This window comes from Entelurus aequoreus, linkage group LG04, assembly GCF_033978785.1.
Source record: "Entelurus aequoreus isolate RoL-2023_Sb linkage group LG04, RoL_Eaeq_v1.1, whole genome shotgun sequence".
In the NCBI taxonomy this organism is placed as follows: Eukaryota; Metazoa; Chordata; class Actinopteri; order Syngnathiformes; family Syngnathidae; genus Entelurus; species Entelurus aequoreus.
In genome coordinates, this window is record NC_084734.1 from 53,134,398 (window position 1) to 53,156,890 (window position 22,493).

Below are 22,493 nucleotides of genomic sequence, written 5' to 3' on the forward strand. Positions count from 1 at the left end.
CAATGGCTTGAAAACTTTACCAATGTAGATTTTACCTTGTGCCAAATGAAGTAACAAAAAGCCTCTTGTTCAAAAATGCTTCATTAGAAAAAAATTGTTTCACAAGGTCCATCATAATTTTTTTTTAAATGTCCTAATGCATTCACTCATGATAATTAATTGTTCAATTCCAATATGAAGCTCAACATTTACATTGATAAAGTAACTTTCATTATAGTATGAGTCCATTGTATCAGCTGTTGATTCTCTCTCACACACATACATTTTCCGGATTAATTAATGTATTTATTAATGCTGAAATTCTGACAACTGAGGTTTCAGCATTAAGGATATTTTACGCGATACAATGGACTCATACTATAATGAAAGTAAGTCATTGATTTCCAGAATATGTGTAATTTATTAATGCTGAAATTCTGGCAACTGAACAGCATTAAGGATAGTTTACGCCATTTACGCAAGCTTTCTTCTTCTCCTCGTCCTTGGGCTTGCCGTTTAACCATCAAACAAACGCCATGGGAACATCGCCCCTGGAGTTACAAATTCCGATGGGTAACAGATTTCGGTACAACACCGGCACTGAACTGGTGACCGGCAAGATGGCCGCCAAGCTAATGTCACGTGGCTGATGACGTCAGCTGCAAAGCCTCCATACCTTTTGTTGAGATTTTTACGAGATTCCGTTTCCGTCCCCATTTCCGTTTTGTCATCAACTTCATTTCCCAGAAGTCTTTGCTATTAAACCAAAATGGCAGCGCCCTAAAGGCCACAAGTCCGGAGTGGTTTCAGGGATAAGGGCTCAAAAACGTTTTACTTCTCACCAATGCTTTATTCTCAACATTGGCTTAATAATTGTCATCGTGTCCGTTGTGTGGGTTGAATAGCTGTAACAACGATGCTCGTTTGCTTGGTGAAACGGTGGTGTGAGTCGCCACTGACAGTATCTAGATATATTGTATTGTTTAAAATGTACAGAAGAAAAACTCTAAATTATAGTTTGAGTTATTCGGTGTTGAAACATCGCTGGACAAAGAGGCTGCCTGATCTTTCCAACACATTCAAGTTGCCGTCTAAGAACCTCAGCACACAAACTGACAAGGTAAATATTAGAGGTGTCCGATGATGGCTTTTTTGTTGGTATCCGATATTCCGATATTGTCCAACTCTTAACGGCGTGGCCAAGTTGGGAGAGTGGCCGTGCCAGCAATCTGAGGGTTACTGGTTCAATCCCCACCTTCTACCATCCTAGTCACGTCCGTTGTGTCCTTGAGCAAGGCACTTCACCCTTGCTCCTGATGGGCCTGGTTAGCGCCGTGCATGGCAGCTCCCGCCATCAGTGTGTGAATGTGTGTGTGTGTGAATGGGTGAATGTGGAAAATAGTGTCAAAGCGCTTTGAGTTCCTTAAAAAAAAGAGGTAGAAAAGCGCTATACAAGTACGACCCATTTACCATTTACCATTTAATTACCGATACCGATATCAACCGATACCGATATATACAGTCGTGGAATTAACACATTATTATGCCTAATTTTGTTGTGATGCCCCACTGGATGCATTAAACAATGTAACAAGGTTTTCCAAAATAAATCAACTCAAGTTATGGAAAAAAATGACAACATGGCACTGCCATATTTATTATTGAAGTCACAAAGTGCATTATTTTTTAAACATGCCTCAAAACAGCAGCTTGGAATTTGGGACATGCTCTCCCTGAGAGAGCATGAGGAGATGGAGGTGGGTGGGGTTGAGGTGGGGGCGGTAGGGGGCAGCGGGGGGTGTATATTGTAGTGTCCTGGAAGAGTTAGTGCTGCAAGGAGTTCTGGGTATTTGTTCTGTTGTGTTTATGTTGTGTTACGGTGCAGATGTTCTCCCGAAATGTGTTTGTCATTCTTGTTTGGTGTGGGTTCATAGTGTGGCGCATATTTGTAACAGTGTTAAAGTTGTTTATACGTCAACCCTCAGTGTGACCTGTATGTCTGTTGACCAAGTATGCATTGCATTCACTTGTGTGTGTGAAAAGCGGTAGATATTATGTGATTGGGCTGGCACGCAAAGGCAGTGCCTTTAAGGTTTATTGGCGCTCTGTACTTCTCCCTACATCCGAGTACACAGCAGCGTTTTAAAAAGTCATACATTTTACTTTTTGAAACCGATACCGATCATTTTGATACCGATAATTTCCGATATTACATTTTAAAGCATTTATTGGCCGATAATATTGGCAGTCCGATATTATCGGACATCTCTAGTAAATATTATACATGTGAATGCTGAAAAACAGTCGCACAATAAATGAATAAGATATTTGAGATGTGCAAGTCATTAACGAGTCGCTTAAAACCTGTGAATTTTTGACTGAATTGGTATTCAGGGGCACTTGTCTGTTTTAACTTGTTTACTTACCCACACACATGTTACCTGCAGTTAGATTAAGGGACAAGCGGTAGAAAATGGATGTAGATTAAGAAAGGAATTGTCACTAATTGTGTAACTGTTACTCCCACTGATTTCGTCGATCAAGACGTCATATAAAATTTATGCAGGCCTCAAATTTTAACTTTTTAAGGTCAAGGAGAGTGTTGCCTTAAAGGAGGGCTCGTACTTTAGGGCACCATGGCAAGTTCGAAAGGCACCAAGGCAAACATTATTTTCTTTCCAGGCAGGGGCTCCAAAGCATGCATGCATACATATACAGTTTTTTTTATTCATTATTCATATGAACTTAGATTTTTGTCATTTCATGATGCCTTTATCTCTATTTTTACCTTTTGATAGAGGGAAGTATTTTTTTAAATTATTAATTTTTAAGTTATGTAGATGCTGTATGGGGAGACATCCATTAAGAGTTTGAGCAGAAATATGTCGTAAAGGAATTAACTACACACAATAAAACATTAACAAAATTATGTGTCAAATGGTTTTTAAAGTAATACCTTTGTGACATGAAAAAAACAAATAATGGAAAAAAATAAAACATGGCGTTTACTTTTTGATATCAAAATAAAACACAAAGCAGTTTGGCTAATGAAGATGAAGTCTAATAAACAAGATGTGTTTTTGTCCAACTCCCCCTTGTGGTTCAGTACAACAGTTTGGCCAACAACAAAAAAACAAACAAGCGTGACAGCGTGTTTCCTCACCTTATTAACTCTCAGTCACACCAGCTGATGGACGCTGTATTGTCAAAATGAAAGCAACATCATATAGTTTTTCTCCTTCGCTGTATACTTTTAGGGTGGGAACAAGTGTTTCCAATATTGTCCACACCTGTCTCCATCTAAACACAGCAGTGCGCTCTTAAACACATAGCGGGGATCGAGGGAAAACGACTGTAGCGTCCCGGAAGAGTTGGTGCTGCAAGGATATCTGGGAATGTGTTCTGTTGTGTTTATGTTGTGTTGCGGTGCAAATATTCTCCCGAAATGTGTTTGCATTGTTGTTTAGTATGGTCTCACTATATGGCACAGATTTATGAAAGTGTTGGCGTCGTTTATACGGCCACCCTTAGTGTGACATGTAGGTCTGTTGACTTAGTATACTCCGAGGGGAAATCCATGGAGCGAGATTAATTTTGTTAGTCCGCCATGATTAATAAACCATATGGCGATTGTGCGCATGCGCCTGACTTTGTGTTACCTAAAAGGCATTAATAAATAACGTCAGTTTGGTCATTTATAAAGTAGACATATTTTAGTCCATTAACAAGTAAAAAGTCAAGGGCGGTCACGGCAAGGTGTTGCCGCAAATGTTGGTCAATTTTTTAGGCCACTACGGCAAATGAGAGGGCAATTGCTGCGGTTGCCGTGGTTCAATTCGAGCCCTGTCATGCTTTCACGTCAGAGTCACAGCTTGTTCAGTAATACCAGAAGAAGTTGCTATAATGGTTGCTGGATTGTTTTTTTAAGGGAGCCGCTAAAAGCGCCTGAATACTCGGAAAATATAGCTGTTAATATGGCAACACTGTATATGCGGTGGGAAGAATGATCAAAATATTGATATTATTTCAGGGTGATATTTGTATTAAATCAATATGTTTATCATAAGATTGATTTTTGCCAGTTCTCCTCTGTTTTGTTTTTCAAAAAATGCCTGTGTATTGAGTAACTCTTTATAATAAGTACACACTCTTGAGCATGAATAAAGAATGAGTTAATACTGAATTCATTTGATTGATTGATTGAGACTTTTATTAGTAGGTTGCACAGTGAAGTACATATTCCGTACAATTGACCACTAAATGGTAACACCCGAATACGTTTTTCAACTTGTTTAAGTCGGGGTCCACTTAAATTGATTCATGATACAGATATATACTATCATATATACTATCATCATAATACAGTCATCACACAAGATAACCACAATGAATTATTTACATTATTTACAATCAGGGGTGTGGAGGGGGGGGGGGGGTTTAGGATATGGACATCAAGTAGTGGACATAGAGAGAGAGAGAGAGAGAGAGAGAGAGAGATAGATCAGAAGGCATAAGAAAAAGTATCTGCATTTGATTGTTTACATTTGATTGTTAGCAATCCGGGGAGGGTGTTAGTTTAGGGTTGTAGCTGCCTGGAGGTGAACTTTTATTGCGGTTTTGAAGGAGGATAGAGATGCCCTTTCTTTTATACCTGTTGGGAGCACATTCCACATTGATGTGGCATAGAAAGAGAATGAGTTAAGACCTTTGTTAGTTCGGAATTTGGGTTTAACGTGGTTAGTGGAGCTCCCCCTGGTGTTGTGGTTATGGCGGTCATTTACGTTAAGGAAGTAGTTTGACATGTACTTCGGTATCAGGGAGGTGTAGCGGATTTTATAGACTAGGCTCAGTGCTAGTTGTTTAACTCTGTCCTCCACCTTGAGCCAGCCCACTTTAGAGAAGTGGGTAGGAGTGAGGTGGGATCTGGGGTGGAGGTCTAGCAGTAACCTGACTAGCTTGTTCTGAGATGTTTGGAGTTTAGATTTGAGGGTTTTGGAGGTGCTAGGGTACCAGGAGGTCATATATTATAAAGCATATTTTTGACGTTTATTCACATTAGGATGCAGTTTAAACCAGTTTACTCAATATTGTATTAAAAAGCTCATCTACTTCTTGTTTGCGTTTTCATACTTTAAGGGTTTCCCCAAGATTGCCAAGATAACTGTGGCGGTGTGGGCGTGGTTAGGAGGGTGGTCACCATGACATCATATACTTTGCATAATTTGCAATGATGATATGATTTTCTTTAAGAAAGGCTCAAAAAATGTCATCATACATTTAAAAACCAAAAAGCATTATAATATATATTTAATCATTTTGCTATATTTTCAGTTGTTGCTGCTTATTGTACAATGTTTTTTTGTTGAGAATTTTTCAAGTGTCTCAAGAATTTTTTTACTTTATTAAAAACCACTAGCAAAAAATCTAGCATATTTTTCTGGTGTTATTGTAGACTGTACTTGTGTTTAGAGACTCTACTTCTGTCTCTCGATGTTCCACACGAAAAGCGAGCTGCAGTGAGCATGACATCCCATTTACTTTTTACTGCTGCTCCAGTTGGACTTTCTCTCCTTAAAAGCTGCCACTGTCCTCTTATGTTTTGTAATTTTTGTTATAGTGCTGTCCGCGGTATATCTGGGATATATTAAAGATACATCCACATTGCAGACATGTAGACTACGCTCCAGACAGTCGCCTGCATTTTGTTTACCTCACAACACCCGGCCGGTTTCAGCTGCGCTGTTTTCGGTGATCAGTCTTTTTTCGGCGGCCAAATTTTTGGTGCATCATTAGTCAATAGTGTGCAAATAATAGGTTATATATTTCCATTCATACTGTAACAACCTGCTGGTGGTAATGTTTTATGTTTGTGTGGTTTTGATTTGATGTTAATTGTTCTCATGATAGCAAACACACTGTCTGTGCCTTAAAAGGGTTTGGAGGAGAACGAGGAAGTGTTGTTGTGTGTTTGGGGAATCACTCAAACAAAAGTGTGTGTATGGAAGGTAAAACCTGTTGGAAGTGGGCTGGTTGTTAGAATAAGATTGGCAATAAAAGTAAAAATAGCGTCTGACTTTTGACTTCTTCTGGAGACCACAATACATTATATTACTTTAATTTGTTTTCATGTAAAAAAAACAACTTAATTTCAAGGTGTGGCGGTGTCAATTTTGCCGTGGCGGTGCGCCACAATTACTTACATTAAGGGGAAACTCTGCCTCATAAATGATTGATTTAGCATTTCTACATTATATTTGGGTGTTGTCAATGGTTTGCTCGGTCATTTAGAAAGTGTATGTACATTCGATTTTCTAATAATCTCTATAGACATTTAAACACGCACTTACACATACAGTATTCAGACATGTACTAATAGTTATATGTATTACTGTGTTTGTATGTCGGGAAAAAAAATATGAATTGCGTATTTACTAAAACTTTATTAATACTTAACAATATGTACTTATTATAGTGTGTTACCTTGTTTTGTTGTTAAAATCCCAAAATCATTCATTTATCCTACAGAACGTCAGATTAAAAAGTATCTATTTATATAGCCGATACTGACCTTGTATTTACATAGTATCACAATCGATATTTACATTGTTTGCGCTGACAGTTGGAGTGTCATGGACCTTTTTTTCCTATGTCATCAGGAAGTCATTGACTTGTCCAAGTTTCCTGTGGATAGAGTAAGGAACTTCTGCATCATTGCTCACATTGACCATGGCAAAAGCACTTTGGCTGACAGGTTGTTAGAGATGACGGGTAAGTTTGCATATTCTCTATTGTAAGCAGACTTTTGATCGCATTTATCTAATATTTAGAATGCATTAAAAAAAACACATCCGTCGTCAGGTCTTTCATAATAATTGTGAACGATAGGCAAGATTGTTCCCCTTTTAATGTAACTTGTTAAGCATGTCTGAAACAATTATAGGACATCATTACTGTGGCCTTTCATTGTTGATTTACAGGTGCCATAGCAAAGACAGACAAGAACAAACAGGTGCTGGACAAGCTACAAGTGGAGCGAGAAAGAGGCATAACAGTGAAGGCTCAGACAGCCTCTTTGTTTTACACACATCAGAACCAGCAGCACCTCCTGAACCTCATCGACACACCGGTGAGTGTTGTCATGGATTTTGGTGTACCAAAGTAAAACAGAGCTGTTACAACGATGCAAGTAAAGTAGTGAAAAAATGATTAACTAATTTGTCGTTTGTTTCACTTGAAGAGGAACTGCAATTTTTGGGGTAATTTTGCCTATCATTCACAATTCCTTTGTAAGACAAGAACATTATGTTTTAAATTTTTTTATGCATTCTAATTCGTAAAATATGGCAAGTATGAGGTGGCTAACAATGCAGCTAATGGAAGTACACTATTCTGCCCATAAATCACTCTAGAAAAACAACCATTTACATCTTGTGACCTGAATATTAACCAAGTATTAGCTATATTGTAATTATAAGTGCTAACGTAGATAAACTGTTTTTTTTACCGGCACCGTGATCACAGAGCGCTACTAGCTTGTGCAGCTACAGATTGGACATACTGAGCTGCTGCTGTATCGCCGTTTATTCTTGATCAGGGGTCTCAGACACGTGGCCCGCGAGACGTTATTTTGCGGGCCGCACTAACATTACATTTTCATATTAAGGTGCGGGCCGCAAAATTGCGGCCCGCGGGCCACGTGTCTGAGACCCCTGATCAAGAATAAACGGCGATACAGCAGCAGCTCAGTATTAGCGCGAGTTTTATATGAATGGTGCTTGACAGCATCATACTTGCCAACCCTCCCGATTTTTCCGGGAGACTCCCGATTTTCAGGGCAACCATTCTCTCGAATGTCTGCCGATTTTCAACAATATTAAGCGCGTGCCGTGATGGCACTGCCTTTAACGCCCTCTACAACCTGTACAAACAGCATGCCGGCCCAGTCACATGTTGTATTTGGCTTCTGTACACACACGTAAGTGACTGCAAAACATACTTGATTAACAGCCATACAGGTCACACTGACGGTATCCGTATAAACAAGTTTAACACTGTTACAAATATGTGCCACACTGTGAACCCACACCAAACAAGAATGACAAACACATTTCGGGAGAACATCCGCACCGTAACACGACATAAACACAACAAAACAAATACCCAGAATCCCATGCAGCCCTAACTCTTCCGGGCTACAATATACACCCCCGCTACCACCAAACCCCGCCCCCCCAACCCTGCCCCCCCCACACATCAACACCCCCCGCTCCGTGCGTCGGTTGAGGTGGGCAGGGTTGAATGAGGGGGGCGGGTGAGGGGTGGGGTTTGGTGGTAGCGGGGGTGTATATTGTAGCCCGGAAGAGTTAAGGCTGCAAGGTGTTCTGGGTATTTGTTCTGTTGTGTTTATGTTGTCTTACGATGCGGATGTTCTCCCGAAATGTGTTTGTCATTCTTGTTTGGTGTGGGTTCACAGTGTGGCGCATATTTGTAACAGTGATAAAGTTGTTTATACGGCAACCCTCAGTGTGACCTGTATGGTTGTTGATCAAATATGCCTTGCAGTCACTTACGTGTGTCTGCAGAAGCCTCTTACAACATGTGACTGGGCCGGCACGCTGTTTGTATGGTGAAAAAGCGGACGCGACGACATGTTGTAGAGGACGTTAAAGGCAGTGCTATCACGGCACGCCCTTATTATTGTTGGCTGAGTGAAAATTCGGGACAAATTCGGGAGAATGGTTGCCCCGGGAGATTGTCGGGAGGGGCACTGAAATTCGTGAGTCTCCCGGAAAAATCGGGAGGGTTGGCAAGTATGGGCGGGATAGCCATTCAAAGAAGGTAAGTTCATTAATAAGTGCATGTTAGATTTTTTTAAAGAAATCTTTTCTTGCGACCCAGCCTCACCCAGTTTCTGCATCTAGTGGCCCCCAGGTAAATTGAGTTTGAGATCCCTGTTCTTGATCATAAATCATGCCGCTCACCTGGATAGTAGAAGGCTGTGGACATAAACCGAGAAGTTGGTAAACTTTGACATCCAACGTAGACCTGGAGATGGTGAGAAAGACACAAAAAAAAGACGCTTGTTTGCAACACTTTTTTTTTTTTTTTTTACCTGCGTGAGGATTATGATACATTTTTATTTAAATGGGAAGATATAAAAAATCCATCAGTCGCCATCCCAGTCTGAGCACATATTGTACAGTAAGTGAGGGGCGGCATAGCTCGGTTGGTAGAGTGGCCGTGCCAGCAACTTGAGGGTTCCAGGTTCGATTCCCGCTTCCGCCATCCTAGTCAATGCCGTTGTGTCCTTGGGCAAGACACTTTACCCACCAGCTCCCAGTGCCACCCACACTGGTTTAAATGTAACTTAGATATTGGGTTTCACTATGTAAAGCGCTTTGAGTCACTAGAGAAAAGCACTATATAAGCGCACAGTATATATATATATATATATATTATTATGTTCGTAGTTTGTATTTCTTGTTTAGCACTTAGCAATACTGCTGCATGATGCTTGGTGTGTCACTAAAGCTTGATCTGTTTAGCACACAGCTTCTAAAATGTGTAGCTCATTTTCCATAGACTTAAAAATATAAGGTTTTGTATCATAATTTGTCCTAAAGTAGTCTTTTGTTGTCTTTCACAATGTCTGCCATGAGTAGTAGTGCTGTTAAAGGGAAAAGCAAACACTGTGATACAATTAATGATGATTAATTAAATTAATACACGGCCGTATGCTTAAAATGAGCAAAGTACGTTAATATTACATTATTATGAATGTGTCTGTTACTAAATTACATACAGTATATACCTACAGTGTGTATATAAAACAATGAATTGAATTTTTTTTTACAACGCTTTATAGGCAGAATAGAGTGAATGCTATTAACTCCATTGTTAGCTGACTGTAGCTAGCGTTTATTTACGAGTAAGAGTGCATAACAAATTGAAAAAACGTGTTTGTGTCTTACATAAAGATTGTGAATGATTGGCAAGATTTAAAAAAAAAATGCAGTTCCCCCTTTAAAGGATGTAGACGAGTCTGGGTTTCCTTACAGATCAGGTAGTGACGGTCGATTATCATGGTGACACTGACCGGTTTAAAAGACTGCATCCTTAAAATATTGTTTGATTTGTATGCAATATCACGTTGTTATTGAAATAAAGATTTTTTAAAAAGAAAATAAATAAAACCACAGTGACCAAACATGCACGAACATAATTGCTGTCAATTATGTTGACTGGAAGTGATGTATTCCTTGTGTATGCATGGCCCAATCATTGTCACTGATTTATAGGCTGCCCAATCCGTTTGCGCATGCGTTGAAAGTCAGAAACTTTCGTTCCTTACTTGACTGCAATTTTTTTCTAAAATATAAGCATTTTACTGTTTAAAAAAACGTTTGCGAAAGTATCTGTTGATATCCTCAGATTATCGACACTATAAACATTCTTCATTATTCAAATTGAAAGCTGCCTTTTTCATCTAGGCTTTGACTCCGGGTGACATTTTGGGAACTAAACAGACTTGCGTTTCACGCTAATAGTTGAAGTGCTTTTTTTTTGCAAATTATTTTTCACTTTGCACATACATTTTGTAATAGTTTTTACGACTCAAAGTCGTAAAACTGTAGTAACAAGTCACAAAGTTGTTGCGGATCAGACAGCTCAGTAAATTAGGGAGTGGCAATCGTGTATGTTGCTACACAATCGGTCACACGTGCAAATACTACGTAACACCCTGTCCATGTATTTTACGACAGTTATGTACGTGCATGATCGTTCCGCTCTCACTGTTCCCATGATTTTCATAAACAATGAATGTTGTAACAAATAATATTTCTATTAAATAGGCTTTACTTTGCATTTTAATTAACGTGGGATTATTTTTTGTATTTAGAAATAATAGTACCAACTCTTTTTTTTTTCTCCAACATTTGTGGCACTGGCTTGGCGCCCCCTGATGGACGGCGCCCTTAGCATTTGCCTATACGGCCTATGCCACGGGCCGGCCCTGCTGAAGTCACAGCTAAAATAAAAATGGAAGGGTGGTCAGTTCAGTTAAAAAAGTTTGTGAGACATTTTTGCGTCAGATTCTTAAAAACACTTGAGTGCTGTCATAGTAATAATCTTTGACTAGCTTTTTTGCAGAAGTTTCCTTGAAAACAGAGTATTCCTGTAACTCTAACAAAATAAATAGACCAATCCTTAGTTTTCTGTAAATGTGACCCACAAAATAATTCAGTGGATTATCCATGCTCTTAACATTCCATATGTTTTTATGTCCGTGGTGATTGACAGGTGAGTTGGGTGTACCAATTCTACTCAATGAAATGTATGTTCTTACACTGTAATGTTTCTTGTTGTCCTACTTGTTAAGAACACTATTTCTGTTTTCATTCTGAATTGCAGTGAAACATGATCAAAGTGCTGACTATCTTCATGCTCTTTTGATATTAATTCATTTCTCCGCAGGGTCACGTTGACTTCAGCTACGAAGTGTCTCGATCCATTTCTGCATGTCAGGGTGTCCTGCTGATTGTGGACGCCAATCAGGTAAAAGAGATGAGCAACGGTTATCTTTGTGCTTGAGGCCGCTTCATGCGTTTTTGTGCATTTTTAAGGGGATTCAAGCGCAGACAGTGGCCAACTTCTACCTGGCTTTTGAAGCCCAGCTCACGATCATCCCTGTCATCAACAAGGTAGAGATTTAGATCTTGCCAGACTCGTTTCCTTGCCTAGTGTAAGATAGTTTTTACCCATGTTCGTTTTTGTGTGCTCTTTTCTTTGTCATTAGATTGACTTGAAAAATGCGGATCCAGAGAGGGTAGAGTCCCAGATTGAAAAGGTGTTTGATATCCCTTGTGAGGATTGCATCAGGGTGAGTGGGAGAAAAATGTACTTCTTTTTTCTGCAGCGTCACATCAGCGCTGACTTGATTAATTTTGTTTTGTTTCAGATATCTGCCAAACTTGGCACAAATGTGGAAAAAGTTCTCCAAGCGGTTGTGGAGAGAATACCACCGTAAGAAGCTGCATGCTATATTGGTGTCATTCATGGATTGCTGAAGCTGTTCTTCTTCTTCCCGTCCCCCACGCACACAACCTTTCTTTCTCAGGCCTGTGGCAAGCCTTGATGACCCTTTCAAAGCGCTGGTGTTTGACTCCAATTTTGACCACTACAGAGGAGTGGTGGCAAACATTGCCGTGTTTGGGGGTCAGGTGAAAAAAGGGGACAGGATCATGTCAGCACATCTCGGCAAAACCTACGAGGTCAACGAGCTGGGGCTCCTTCGCCCAGAAGAGCATCCGACTCAGAAACTGTAAGTTGCAATGCATCATATCCTATTTTTCACTGATTACAGCTTTTTTTCTCTTCTCTAATGCAATCAAAAACATGTCCTTGTGATCTATATAACATGTAATAGTGGTTCTTTGGTCAAAATTTTGCATTGTCTGCAGCGTCTTTTTCCCATCAGCCATGTTTTGGTTTTAAGCGCATACATAGCGAGTCTGCTGACAGATAGAAGTTTGAACTTTACGCTAATTTGTTTGAGAGATTGCAACAGCGGAAGATGCATGTGTATGTTCGAGCCAGTCTGCCCCAAAACAAGAGGATAGAAAAAAAAAAGGAGCTTATTGACTACAATGGGGGACTCGCACAAAGCCCTCGGGTACATTTCTACCATATATGGATTTATCCACTGACGTGACGCTTCGAAAAATCGGCACAGGTTGAGCAAATTCCAAACAGCTCACTTGGAGGAAGTATAAAGGAAGGCAAGATTGTTTGATAAATATCTCCGCCATGCCTCCCTGATTTGATTTCAAATTTTCGGGACTTATGCTGATCCCAAATACACAAAAATAGGTACCAATAGGTAAGAAAAGTTGGTTCTGAATAATTGGTTCCCTTTAATGTGAAAGTACAGTATATTTAACATACACATAGAATATAAACCAATGAAAGGATCAGGACAACTTCTGAAAAGACGGAGTGACTACTCAGAAACATAAACCATGCTTAAGGACAATATGTGCTTTCAGCCTCCAAAAGTCTCCACTAACACAGTGGTTCTCAAATGGGGGTACGCGTACCCCTGGGGGTACTTGAAGGTATGCCAAGGGGTACGTGAGATTTTTTTTAAATATTGTAAAAATAGCAACAATTCAAAAATCCTTTATAAATATATTTATTGAATAATACTTCAACAAAATATGAATGTAAGTTCATAAACTGAACATCAAATCAAGTAGGCTATTCCATTCATTACCATAAACCCAGAGTTTCCCCCATGCCATGATGGTTTGACCCTCACTAAAATGTCTGTCAAAAAGAACTGTGAAAAGAAATGCAACAATGCAATATTCAATGTTGACAGCTAGAATTTTTGTGGACATGTTCCATAAATATTGATGTTAAAGATTTATTTTTTTGTGAAGAAATGTTTAGAATTAAGTTCATGAATCCAGATGGATCTCTATTACAATCCCCAAAGAGGGCACTTTAAGTTGATGATTACTTCTATGTGTAGAAATCTTTATTTATAATTGAATCACTTGTTTATTTTTCAACAAGTTTTTAGTTATTTTTATATATTTTTTTCTAAATAGTTCAAGAAAGATCACTACAAATGAGCAATATTTTGCACTGTTATACAATTTAATAAATCAGAAACTGATGACATAGTGCTGTATTTTACTTCTTTATCTCTTTTTTTCAACCAAAAATGCTTTGCTCTGATTAGGGGGTACTTGAATTAAAAAAATGTTCACAGGGGGTACATCACTGAAAAAAGGTTGAGAACCACTGCACTAACACATGAAAAAGTTGGTAAATGTATTGCTAATTTCTTAAATGCTAGCAAGAGGGTTTTGAGTAGAGATGGGTATCAAATTTGGTACTTTTATTGGTATCGACCAAATTATGTCTGTACTGCTGGGTACCGATTCATGTAAAATCAAACGGTACCATATTTCGATACCTTTGTTGCACATAACGTCACTTCCGTCACTTCAAGCCTCAAGCACTTGGCCTGTTCATAGCAGAAGTCCCACACGATCGATGCCATTTTTGTTTACTGTGAGCTCAGGGGAAGTTTACGACAGTGCTTTTACAACACGTCACAGGTAGAAGGAGGAATACACCAACAAGGATTTTTTTGTTGAAAGGACTAGTTGGTACAATCCCTAGGGACTCTGCATGGCAGGGGCGTCCTCCCTGAGCCAGGCTTGCACCTGACCGCATACATGAGTGAGGCTAGGTGACACTGCTGGGAGGCTTTTCCACCATTGGGACATATCTTCAGTTGTGTGCCCCAACGTCACAGGGTGTTTCGGCCCAGCTTACCACAAGACACCCTCTGCCAAAGGGCCCACACCAGGGTGATCAAATCCCTGGGTGTGTGCGTCTCATTAGGTGTTAGCCCTAGCAGCCCAGCTAGTGTCACTCCTCTTCAACCACAGCTAAGGGCTCGTCTTCTCAGTGGTGTTGGCCAGCTCTTTAATGGCCTGTCTGTGAGCCTGCCCCCTGACTCCAACCTCCCTAAGGAGCTTCTCTGTTGTGCTGGCTACAAAGCCCCTACACCCCACCTCCACTGGGCGCACCCTTACCCTCCAGCCTCTGTCCTCTGCCTCAGCTGCTAGGTTGGAGTACCGCAACTTCTTGCGCTCATACGCTTCTTCAATGGCATCCTCCCACGGAACTGTCAGTTCAATGATGTAGACAAGCTGGCAGGTTTCAGACCATAGGACGAGGTCTGGACGCAGGGTGGTCGTTGCGATCTCCGGGAGGAAAATGAGTCTTTGATCCAAGTCGACAAGGATTTACTTACAGATATTGTACTAAACACAATCATAAACAACTCAGAGTTCACTTGTATCTACTCTTTTTTTAACCAGTTGCCTAGGCAAACAAGCTTTTTGACATTATTTTAGATAACTCAAAAATGTGCTTTGCTTTTAGATGGTATTTTAAACTTGTTTTAGCTGCAATAGTTGCAAATTACCTTAGCGTATCATTGACCTGATCACCTACCGGATATTAATCCGCTCCCACTGCCTTTCAGTGAACCATCCGCGATTAAGGTTCAGGGCATGTGCGCTCTAAATAAAATGCTTAATAATCTGTGTTTACCGGTATACATAATTTTAGGCCTGGGCCGATAACAGATTTTGCTGGACGATATACAGTATTGTACCACAAATTATTGCAGATAAACGATATTAGTTTGAGACCAAATTAAGAAGTATTGTAACCATAAAGTATATAATAATATTATTATTATTATTGTTATTGTTATTATTATTATTATTATTAATACTAATACAAGTAACCCTTTCAAATGTAATAAACTTTTATTTCTCATTAGTGTGTTTTACCATTCTAATTGGAAGGTGAATAACTTCTACTGGGTACATGCTTGGTTAACAAAAATAACATAATAATAATTACATTTTATGGACTTAAATGTCTTAAATTCTGTGAACATATTGTAAAAAGTCCTTAATACGACCTTGTGAATATTTCTGTTTAAAACACACTGCAAGAAAACTTTGGATCGTTGAGCATGAAGGCATTGGAGCCCAATTGCAAATTAAAAAATTAGCAATGTTTGTTAGTATTTGTTTCAGAGTTTATTAGATTATATATTAGTTTGCAATAGGTTTCCAGTGTTTTTAGTTAGTTTAAACCTTATGTTTTACACTGTGAAAGAGCAGTGAACTCACAATTCATTCTGGCATTACAATTTTCCTTCATGTCTTTGTACTTTTTGGGGCGGCTTGGCTCAGATGGTAGAGCGGCCGACCAGAATCTTGAGGGTTCCAGGTTCGAATCCAGCTTTCGCCATCCTAGTCAATGCCCTTGTATCCTTGGGCAAAACACTTCACCCACTTTTCTCCCAGTGCCATCCACACTGGTTAAAATGTAACTTAAATGTAGAAAATGGATTTCTCAATGTAAAGCGCTTTGAGCCACAAGAGAAAAAGCACTATATAAATATAACTCAGTTTTAACTTTGGTCAGTATGGATAGGAACTAGTCTTCAATTATTTTCATTATGGTCTTTAAAAAAGGCTTATATTTAACTGGTTGCAGTTATTTGCAGTTGCTTTTGAATAAAACCTCTCAGGTGCTGAGAGCGATGCACAGAGTTAACTCTCTTGAACAGCTATTGGAAGAGACAGACGAAAAAAACTAACACACACGGACATAGCAATTTATCAACTTATCAAGGTTATTTTCATTTATTGTTAAATTACCGGTAATCGATTTACGGCCCATGCTTACATAATGCGATCATTTCTTGTGATTAGTTAATTACATGCGTTTACTTCGACCGACCTATTTTTCATACACTCACTGTCTTTGATTATTACTAAAACAGTTAGTGACTCTTTGTGCTTTTTTGAGTACTGGTGTAAAGTCATACATTGCTCACTTCTTAGACACGCTGGCCAAGTCGGTTACCTCGTAGCCGGGATGAAGGACGTGAAAGAGGCTCAGATTGGAGATACCCTCTACCTCCAAGATCAGCCAGGGGAACCTCTACCTGGATTCAAACCAGCCAAAGCGATGGTATTTGCAGGTAAGTTGATGTCATCAAAAACTGTGGTGATACTGTACAATGGTAGTCTTGCTCTCATTGATTTTTGTTGTGGTTTGCTTTCTGTTTCTCAGGTATGTATCCAGTGGACCAATCAGAATACACCGGCCTTCGCAGCGCTATTGACAGACTAACTCTAAATGACTCAAGTGTCAGCGTTCAGAGAGACAGCAGTCAGGCGCTGGGAGCTGGCTGGAGGTCAGTGCAAAATACCTGACAATCCCTAAATGATGAATATGTTGTTAGATGATGTAGAAAGAAGCACAAAGGCTATAAAGTGCACACGATTCTCTATAAATTAAAAAACCTCCAGAATTTTAACCCTAGAATAAACTTGTTCTCCTGCAGACTGGGTTTTCTAGGACTCCTTCACATGGAGGTGTTCAATCAGAGGCTGGAGCAGGAATACAATTTATCTGTAATTGTAACTGCACCCACGGTGCCTTACAAAGCTATCCTGTCGTCCCCTAAACTTATCAAGGTAAGAGCCAGGCTAAAGAGCCACATTTATTCTAACTTGGATTATCATGGCTGGTAAGAGATCAACTTCACAGCAATTCACAAAAAGATGAATATCATACATTCTTCCTACCAAATAGATACATTAGGATGGGTATAATTGTTAGAAATGAAAATGTTTGCAAAAAAAATGTAATTCAAAGATTTAAATAACTTTATCATCATACTAGCACACATGAGATGGCACTCAATTTAGTTCATATTATATTTATTATTCATACTGAAAAGACAAGTTTTAAGATGTGTCACTTTTCATACAATATTTCATTGATTTGATCTAAAATCAAGAGAAGCTTCATCTTACCGGTTGGTTTTACAGGAACATGGGAGGAAGGAGATCACCGTGGTGAACCCAGCTCAGTTCCCAGAAAGATCCGTTGTGTCTGAGTATTTGGAGCCTATGGTCTTGGGCACCATTCTTGCCCCTGACACATACACTGGCAGGATTATAACTCTCTGCTTGGTAAGATTTGTTTTCTTTGCTATTTGATTCCTGAACAGAGGAACATCATTATAACGAATAAGCACAGCTCTAACAACTTTGAACTGCCCTCGCTTTCCCACACCCATTAAGAATTTACGCAAGTCAATGGGCGTACTCGACATAGGACACAGATGGAGCATTAATTAATAAAGGGACATATCTTCCGTGTGTCATCTTTAGTGAAGTGAAGTGAATTATATTTATATAGCGCATTTCTCTAGTGACTCAAAGCGCTTTACATAGTGAAACCCAATATCTAAGTTACATTTAAACCAGTGTGGGTGGCACTGGGAGCAGGTGGGTAAAGTGTCTTGCCCAAGGACACAACAGCAGTGACTAGGATGGCGGAAGCGGGGATCGAACCTGCAACCCTCAAGTTGCTGGCACGGCTGCTCTACCAACCGAGCTATACCGACCTTTAACATACACAACAATCATTTACACATCTGGCCTTATACAGCCCAGTTATTTGTATTGTGTGTTGCCTAGAGAGTCATCAAAGGCTCCTTCTACATTTTATGGGACAGCCCAAATCCTTGGGAAATGTATCATCGCCCCTCTGTCTAGTGTTCGTGTTTCTGATTTGGGCTAAGTTGGTCAACGCCAAAGGAGTAGTTTGTCTAAAAATGGCCGACGACTTGTTTGTGTTCAAACATGGATTTTTGAGAGTTGTTTGCGCATCCTGTCATTATTAGGGGTGTCCCAATACAAATTTTCTCTTCCGATTCGATACTGATATTGAACCCTTGAGTATTGGCCGGCACAAATCATACATCCTTTTATTATTTTGTAGGGTAGAATGTTAGAAATCTTTGATCAAGGGAAATTAGTCAGAGTACACTGGTAGACATGAAAAACACTAACGTATGTATTATTGACCGTCAGGAATGGACTTATGCTGTGTTTAAGTTGAAGTGGAAAAATCTTTTTTTTTTTTTAGCGACGCCGAGTGGTCACGATAATTCATGAAGTTGAACTTGTGCCACAGTAAGTTGAATGATGCGGACACATTTGTTACTAGATACTTTCTAATAGGCTTCTGTCTTGGAGACGTACGTGTAAGTAATAGGCAACTACATTATTTGACACTTGTTTATATTGACAAATGTGCTGTTTTAGACTGCAGTATTTTTCAATAAGATACACTTAATATGTATTTCTAGCTTATGTTCTAATGTGTTCTTAGCTGTTGTGTAGCTGCTCGCTCCTAGTAGCCTATAGCCTACCATGTTTACCTTTTGTGAATAACTTGACTAAAATACAAGAACAGACCAACTTTGTGTGCTTATTGGAGCACATTTAGTTGTTAACTGGCCGTCCAGCGCAAGTAAACATGCTGCAGGACTACTTGTATCAGAGATTTTAGATGCAAGCCCATAAAATCTGACACCTTTTTTTTTTTGTCCGATATCAATATTGGATTGGGACACCCCAAGATACTATAGTGTGTTCCATTTGTACTGGGAAGTCGGAATTTCTGAGTTCCTAGTTAAACATTTCAACTGTAACGCCCACCAAGGTCTGATTTCCTGCTCAGAAATTCGGCGGATCCTCACCACCGCTGAGTTTGCTTCAAAGATAGCTGCTCTGAGTGTAAACAAAAAGAGAAGCTTCTGTAATATCCGTTACTAGCTCTTCTGACCATTTTTGTCACACTAAGTCAGTCGTCTACAATGTATTGTTGGACATTTATATATGCTAATGTTACTGTAATATAAATGACCTTTTTCCATGTGTATAATATGTGTACCACATTGCTAGCAATGGCGTCTTTGTGTTTCCAGGCATATTTTTTCCATAAGTGTATATTAAGATAAACCCAGAGCAATAATAGCTTCCGCGGATGTGGCCATCTTGATTTCTGTCCTAGTAACTGTAACACTCATAAATCTGACTTCTAACTTACGAGGTTAATGGAACACACCGTTATAGACATCTCCACCAGATTTTGTGGAATTAATTTTAGGGGTTGATGTTCCACTCTATTACCAAATTTTTTACAAAGCTACATAGGCTTGCTAACATTATTAAATTGTTATGATGTCCAGGCGCTCAAAAATGCAAGGAAACACTGATAATGATAATAAACATTGTAGCTATCACTCAGTGCGGAAGTCCTAGTAATAAAAGTGTAATGTTTGTAGAACCGTAGAGGCACCCAGAAGAATATGCTGTATGTGGATGACCAGCGTGTGATGATGAAGTATCTCTTCCCTTTAAATGAAATTGTTGTGGATTTCTATGACCTCCTCAAGTCTATGTCGTCTGGATATGCCAGGTAAATATGCCAGGTAAAGCACTGAACTTTACCAGTTGATTACAGGAGGTCCTTGGTCTGCTTACAGTATGATTTCCATTCTTACGACGGCAGTGTCATTTGGCGCTTATACCTAAAATTGTAGCTAAATTTACAGCTAAGTCAGTCACACTGCACAGAACACATACATATACAGTACGTCTAAAATACAGTCACAATATTGTCCAAAGTGAAACCACTACAGTGCTCATTTATCATTGTCTATTCTGTAAGAGAAGAAGACCCTTTCACTTTCACCCTTTCACTTTCACCTTTCAAAGATACCATCTTTATCATTCATCATAATCACAACATTTGAGTAGCTTGGATCAGTCGTGCACTTCACTGTCACTTTCCTTTCGTCGGCTATATGTTTTGAAAAAATGAACTAATAAGAACAAAAGTGACATTATCGATTCTCAGTGTATTGATAAGTTCTCTTTTACCTTCTCTTCTCTGTATTTTTGTATAGCATCAAGCATTTACGGCACTGCGTGCATCATCACAAAATGTGGGAATGTTGCGACACAAGGACCGCTTGTAATTGATAATAGAGCGTTCTATTATTTGTGGCAGTTGATTCTTGATTATTTAAATGCAAACAAACGTCCTCTGCAGCTCAGAGTTGAACATTAAAAGAGCAACTGTTGTATGTCTTTAAAAAATACACATTAAGTTAATGAATTGATTCTTAATGTTCTTAATATGTGTTGTATTATCACTATATCTGTTGTTTATAATCATGGTTTGTTTTTGACTGAAATGCCTTTGTATATAGTTGGGGTGTCCTGATCCGATAGAAGGGGATTGTATGTAACCTGACTCTCGCCAGATCCTTGTAGTTCGCTGAGCTCCACACAAGGATCTGGGCTCGAGGGCAATGCAAACTCCTTCAAAATAGCAAAAAATAATAAACCAATCAGGATCGCCGGGCGGGATTTCATAGATGTGACGTAGCGCCGAAGCGACTGTTTGACTCAAACAACAATGGCGGCACGCAGCGACATTGATTCTGCTATTGCAACTGTTTTGTCAAATCTATCGAATATTCATTCTTTAAAAGATGAACAAAGAACTTTTTGCTCTGTCGTTATCCAATATGTCGGCTGTTCTGTTTTGGATTTTCCAGCGTCGCTCTCATCAGTGTCACTGGTTGATTTTCGGTGTGAGTGGTTGAAGTAGCCCCTCATTCAAGATAACGGACAAGTGGTTTATCCAATCACATACAATGATTTTTTTTACAAGGGCCTGCCTTCTGAAATACATCTTCTATTGAGAAGTCCCAGATCCTTGTGTGGAGCTCGGCGAACTACAAGGATCTGGTGAGAGTCAGGTTAGATTATATGGGCTTGCATGGAATATCTTAATACAATCAGTCCGGCACTATGTTTACTTGTGCAAAGCTGAAGTGTTAATTAACATCTAAATGTCTCCCAATAAGCACACAAGCTTGGTCTCTTCTTGAATTTTAGTCAAGTCATTTACAAAAGACAAACATGGTTCGGCTATAGGCTACTAGGAGCTAGCAGTCTACAAAAGCTAAGCACTTGAAACTAGACGTTTACTACATAATAATTGTCCTTAATTGAACAATATTGCAGTCTAAAATTGCATATTTGTCAATATAAACAAAAATCAAATAACTATAGTTGCATATTACTTACACATACAAAGTCTTCAAGGCAGACATGTATTAGAAAGTATACAGTAACAAAAGTGTCCACATCATTCAACTTACTGTGTCATGAACTTAACTCCAACAGCTTGAATCAAATCCAGACGGTTAGGTTAGGTTAGGTTAGTGTTTTTCATACCTACCATTGTTTTCTGAGTAATATCTCTTGATCAAGCCTATTCTAACATTTCAGGCTATAAAATAATACAATCGTGCCGATATCCTATCAGATCAATAATAGTGTCAGCCAATACTCAAGACTCCCAATATTTGTATAAGAAGTGAAAATTAATCGGGACATCCCAATATATCCATATGCATATCCATTTTCTACCGCTTAGTGTGTGCTTAAATTGTTGATTTTGTCAAATTGTGTTGTGTCTCTCCCCTGGACATTCATTTGAATGTTCTCCTTCGTAGCTTTGATTATGAGAATGCAGGCTACCAGGCTGCTGATCTCATCAAGATGGATATCCTACTGAATGGAAGCCCAGTTGAAGAACTCACAACAATTGTACACAGGTAAGTTTTTAAATGTTTATGTTAAAAGGGTCCTATAAAGCTCGTTTTACGGGCTTTTAAAATGATATTGATTACGATTGGGACACTTTAGTTTAATAATTTGGTAACACTTTAGTATGGGGAACATATTCACCATTAATTAGTTGCTTATTAAAGTAACAAAGACTTAATTTAGAGTTATTTGGACACTAGAGGATCATATAAGGGTTAGGGTTAGGGTTAGGGTTACTAATAAGCAATAATTCTGAGGTTATTGAGGGAAGACTCTTAGGTAATGGCTCACTGGTTGTATAACGGAATAATTAACTGATTAATACGTTCTTAATAATGACTAATTCTCCTCTTGGTCAACGTGCTCTGGTTTCGTAACATTCTCTCCAACCCCGCATATTCTGTTGCGATTAAGTGTGGG

General features: G+C 39.1%; 1 protein-coding gene across 2 annotated transcripts in view; it reads left to right on the forward strand.

The window, feature by feature from the left end:
• The first annotated feature begins 675 nt into the window (after positions 1–675).
• guf1 (GTP binding elongation factor GUF1) overlaps positions 676–22,493 on the forward strand; it is a 38,360-nt gene continuing 16,542 nt past the window's right edge. For both annotated transcript variants that reach the window (XM_062043660.1, XM_062043661.1), the window contains exons 1-14: positions 676–1,099; positions 6,636–6,747; positions 6,957–7,105; positions 11,455–11,535; positions 11,604–11,681; positions 11,777–11,860; positions 11,939–12,003; positions 12,098–12,301; positions 16,428–16,567; positions 16,660–16,783; positions 16,934–17,066; positions 17,424–17,567; positions 19,733–19,866; positions 21,980–22,081. In XM_062043660.1, the coding sequence (XP_061899644.1) occupies positions 896–1,099; positions 6,636–6,747; positions 6,957–7,105; positions 11,455–11,535; positions 11,604–11,681; positions 11,777–11,860; positions 11,939–12,003; positions 12,098–12,301; positions 16,428–16,567; positions 16,660–16,783; positions 16,934–17,066; positions 17,424–17,567; positions 19,733–19,866; positions 21,980–22,081 (1,754 nt within the window). In that variant the 5' untranslated portion in view covers positions 676–895. The remainder of the gene's footprint in view (positions 1,100–6,635; positions 6,748–6,956; positions 7,106–11,454; positions 11,536–11,603; positions 11,682–11,776; positions 11,861–11,938; positions 12,004–12,097; positions 12,302–16,427; positions 16,568–16,659; positions 16,784–16,933; positions 17,067–17,423; positions 17,568–19,732; positions 19,867–21,979; positions 22,082–22,493) is intronic.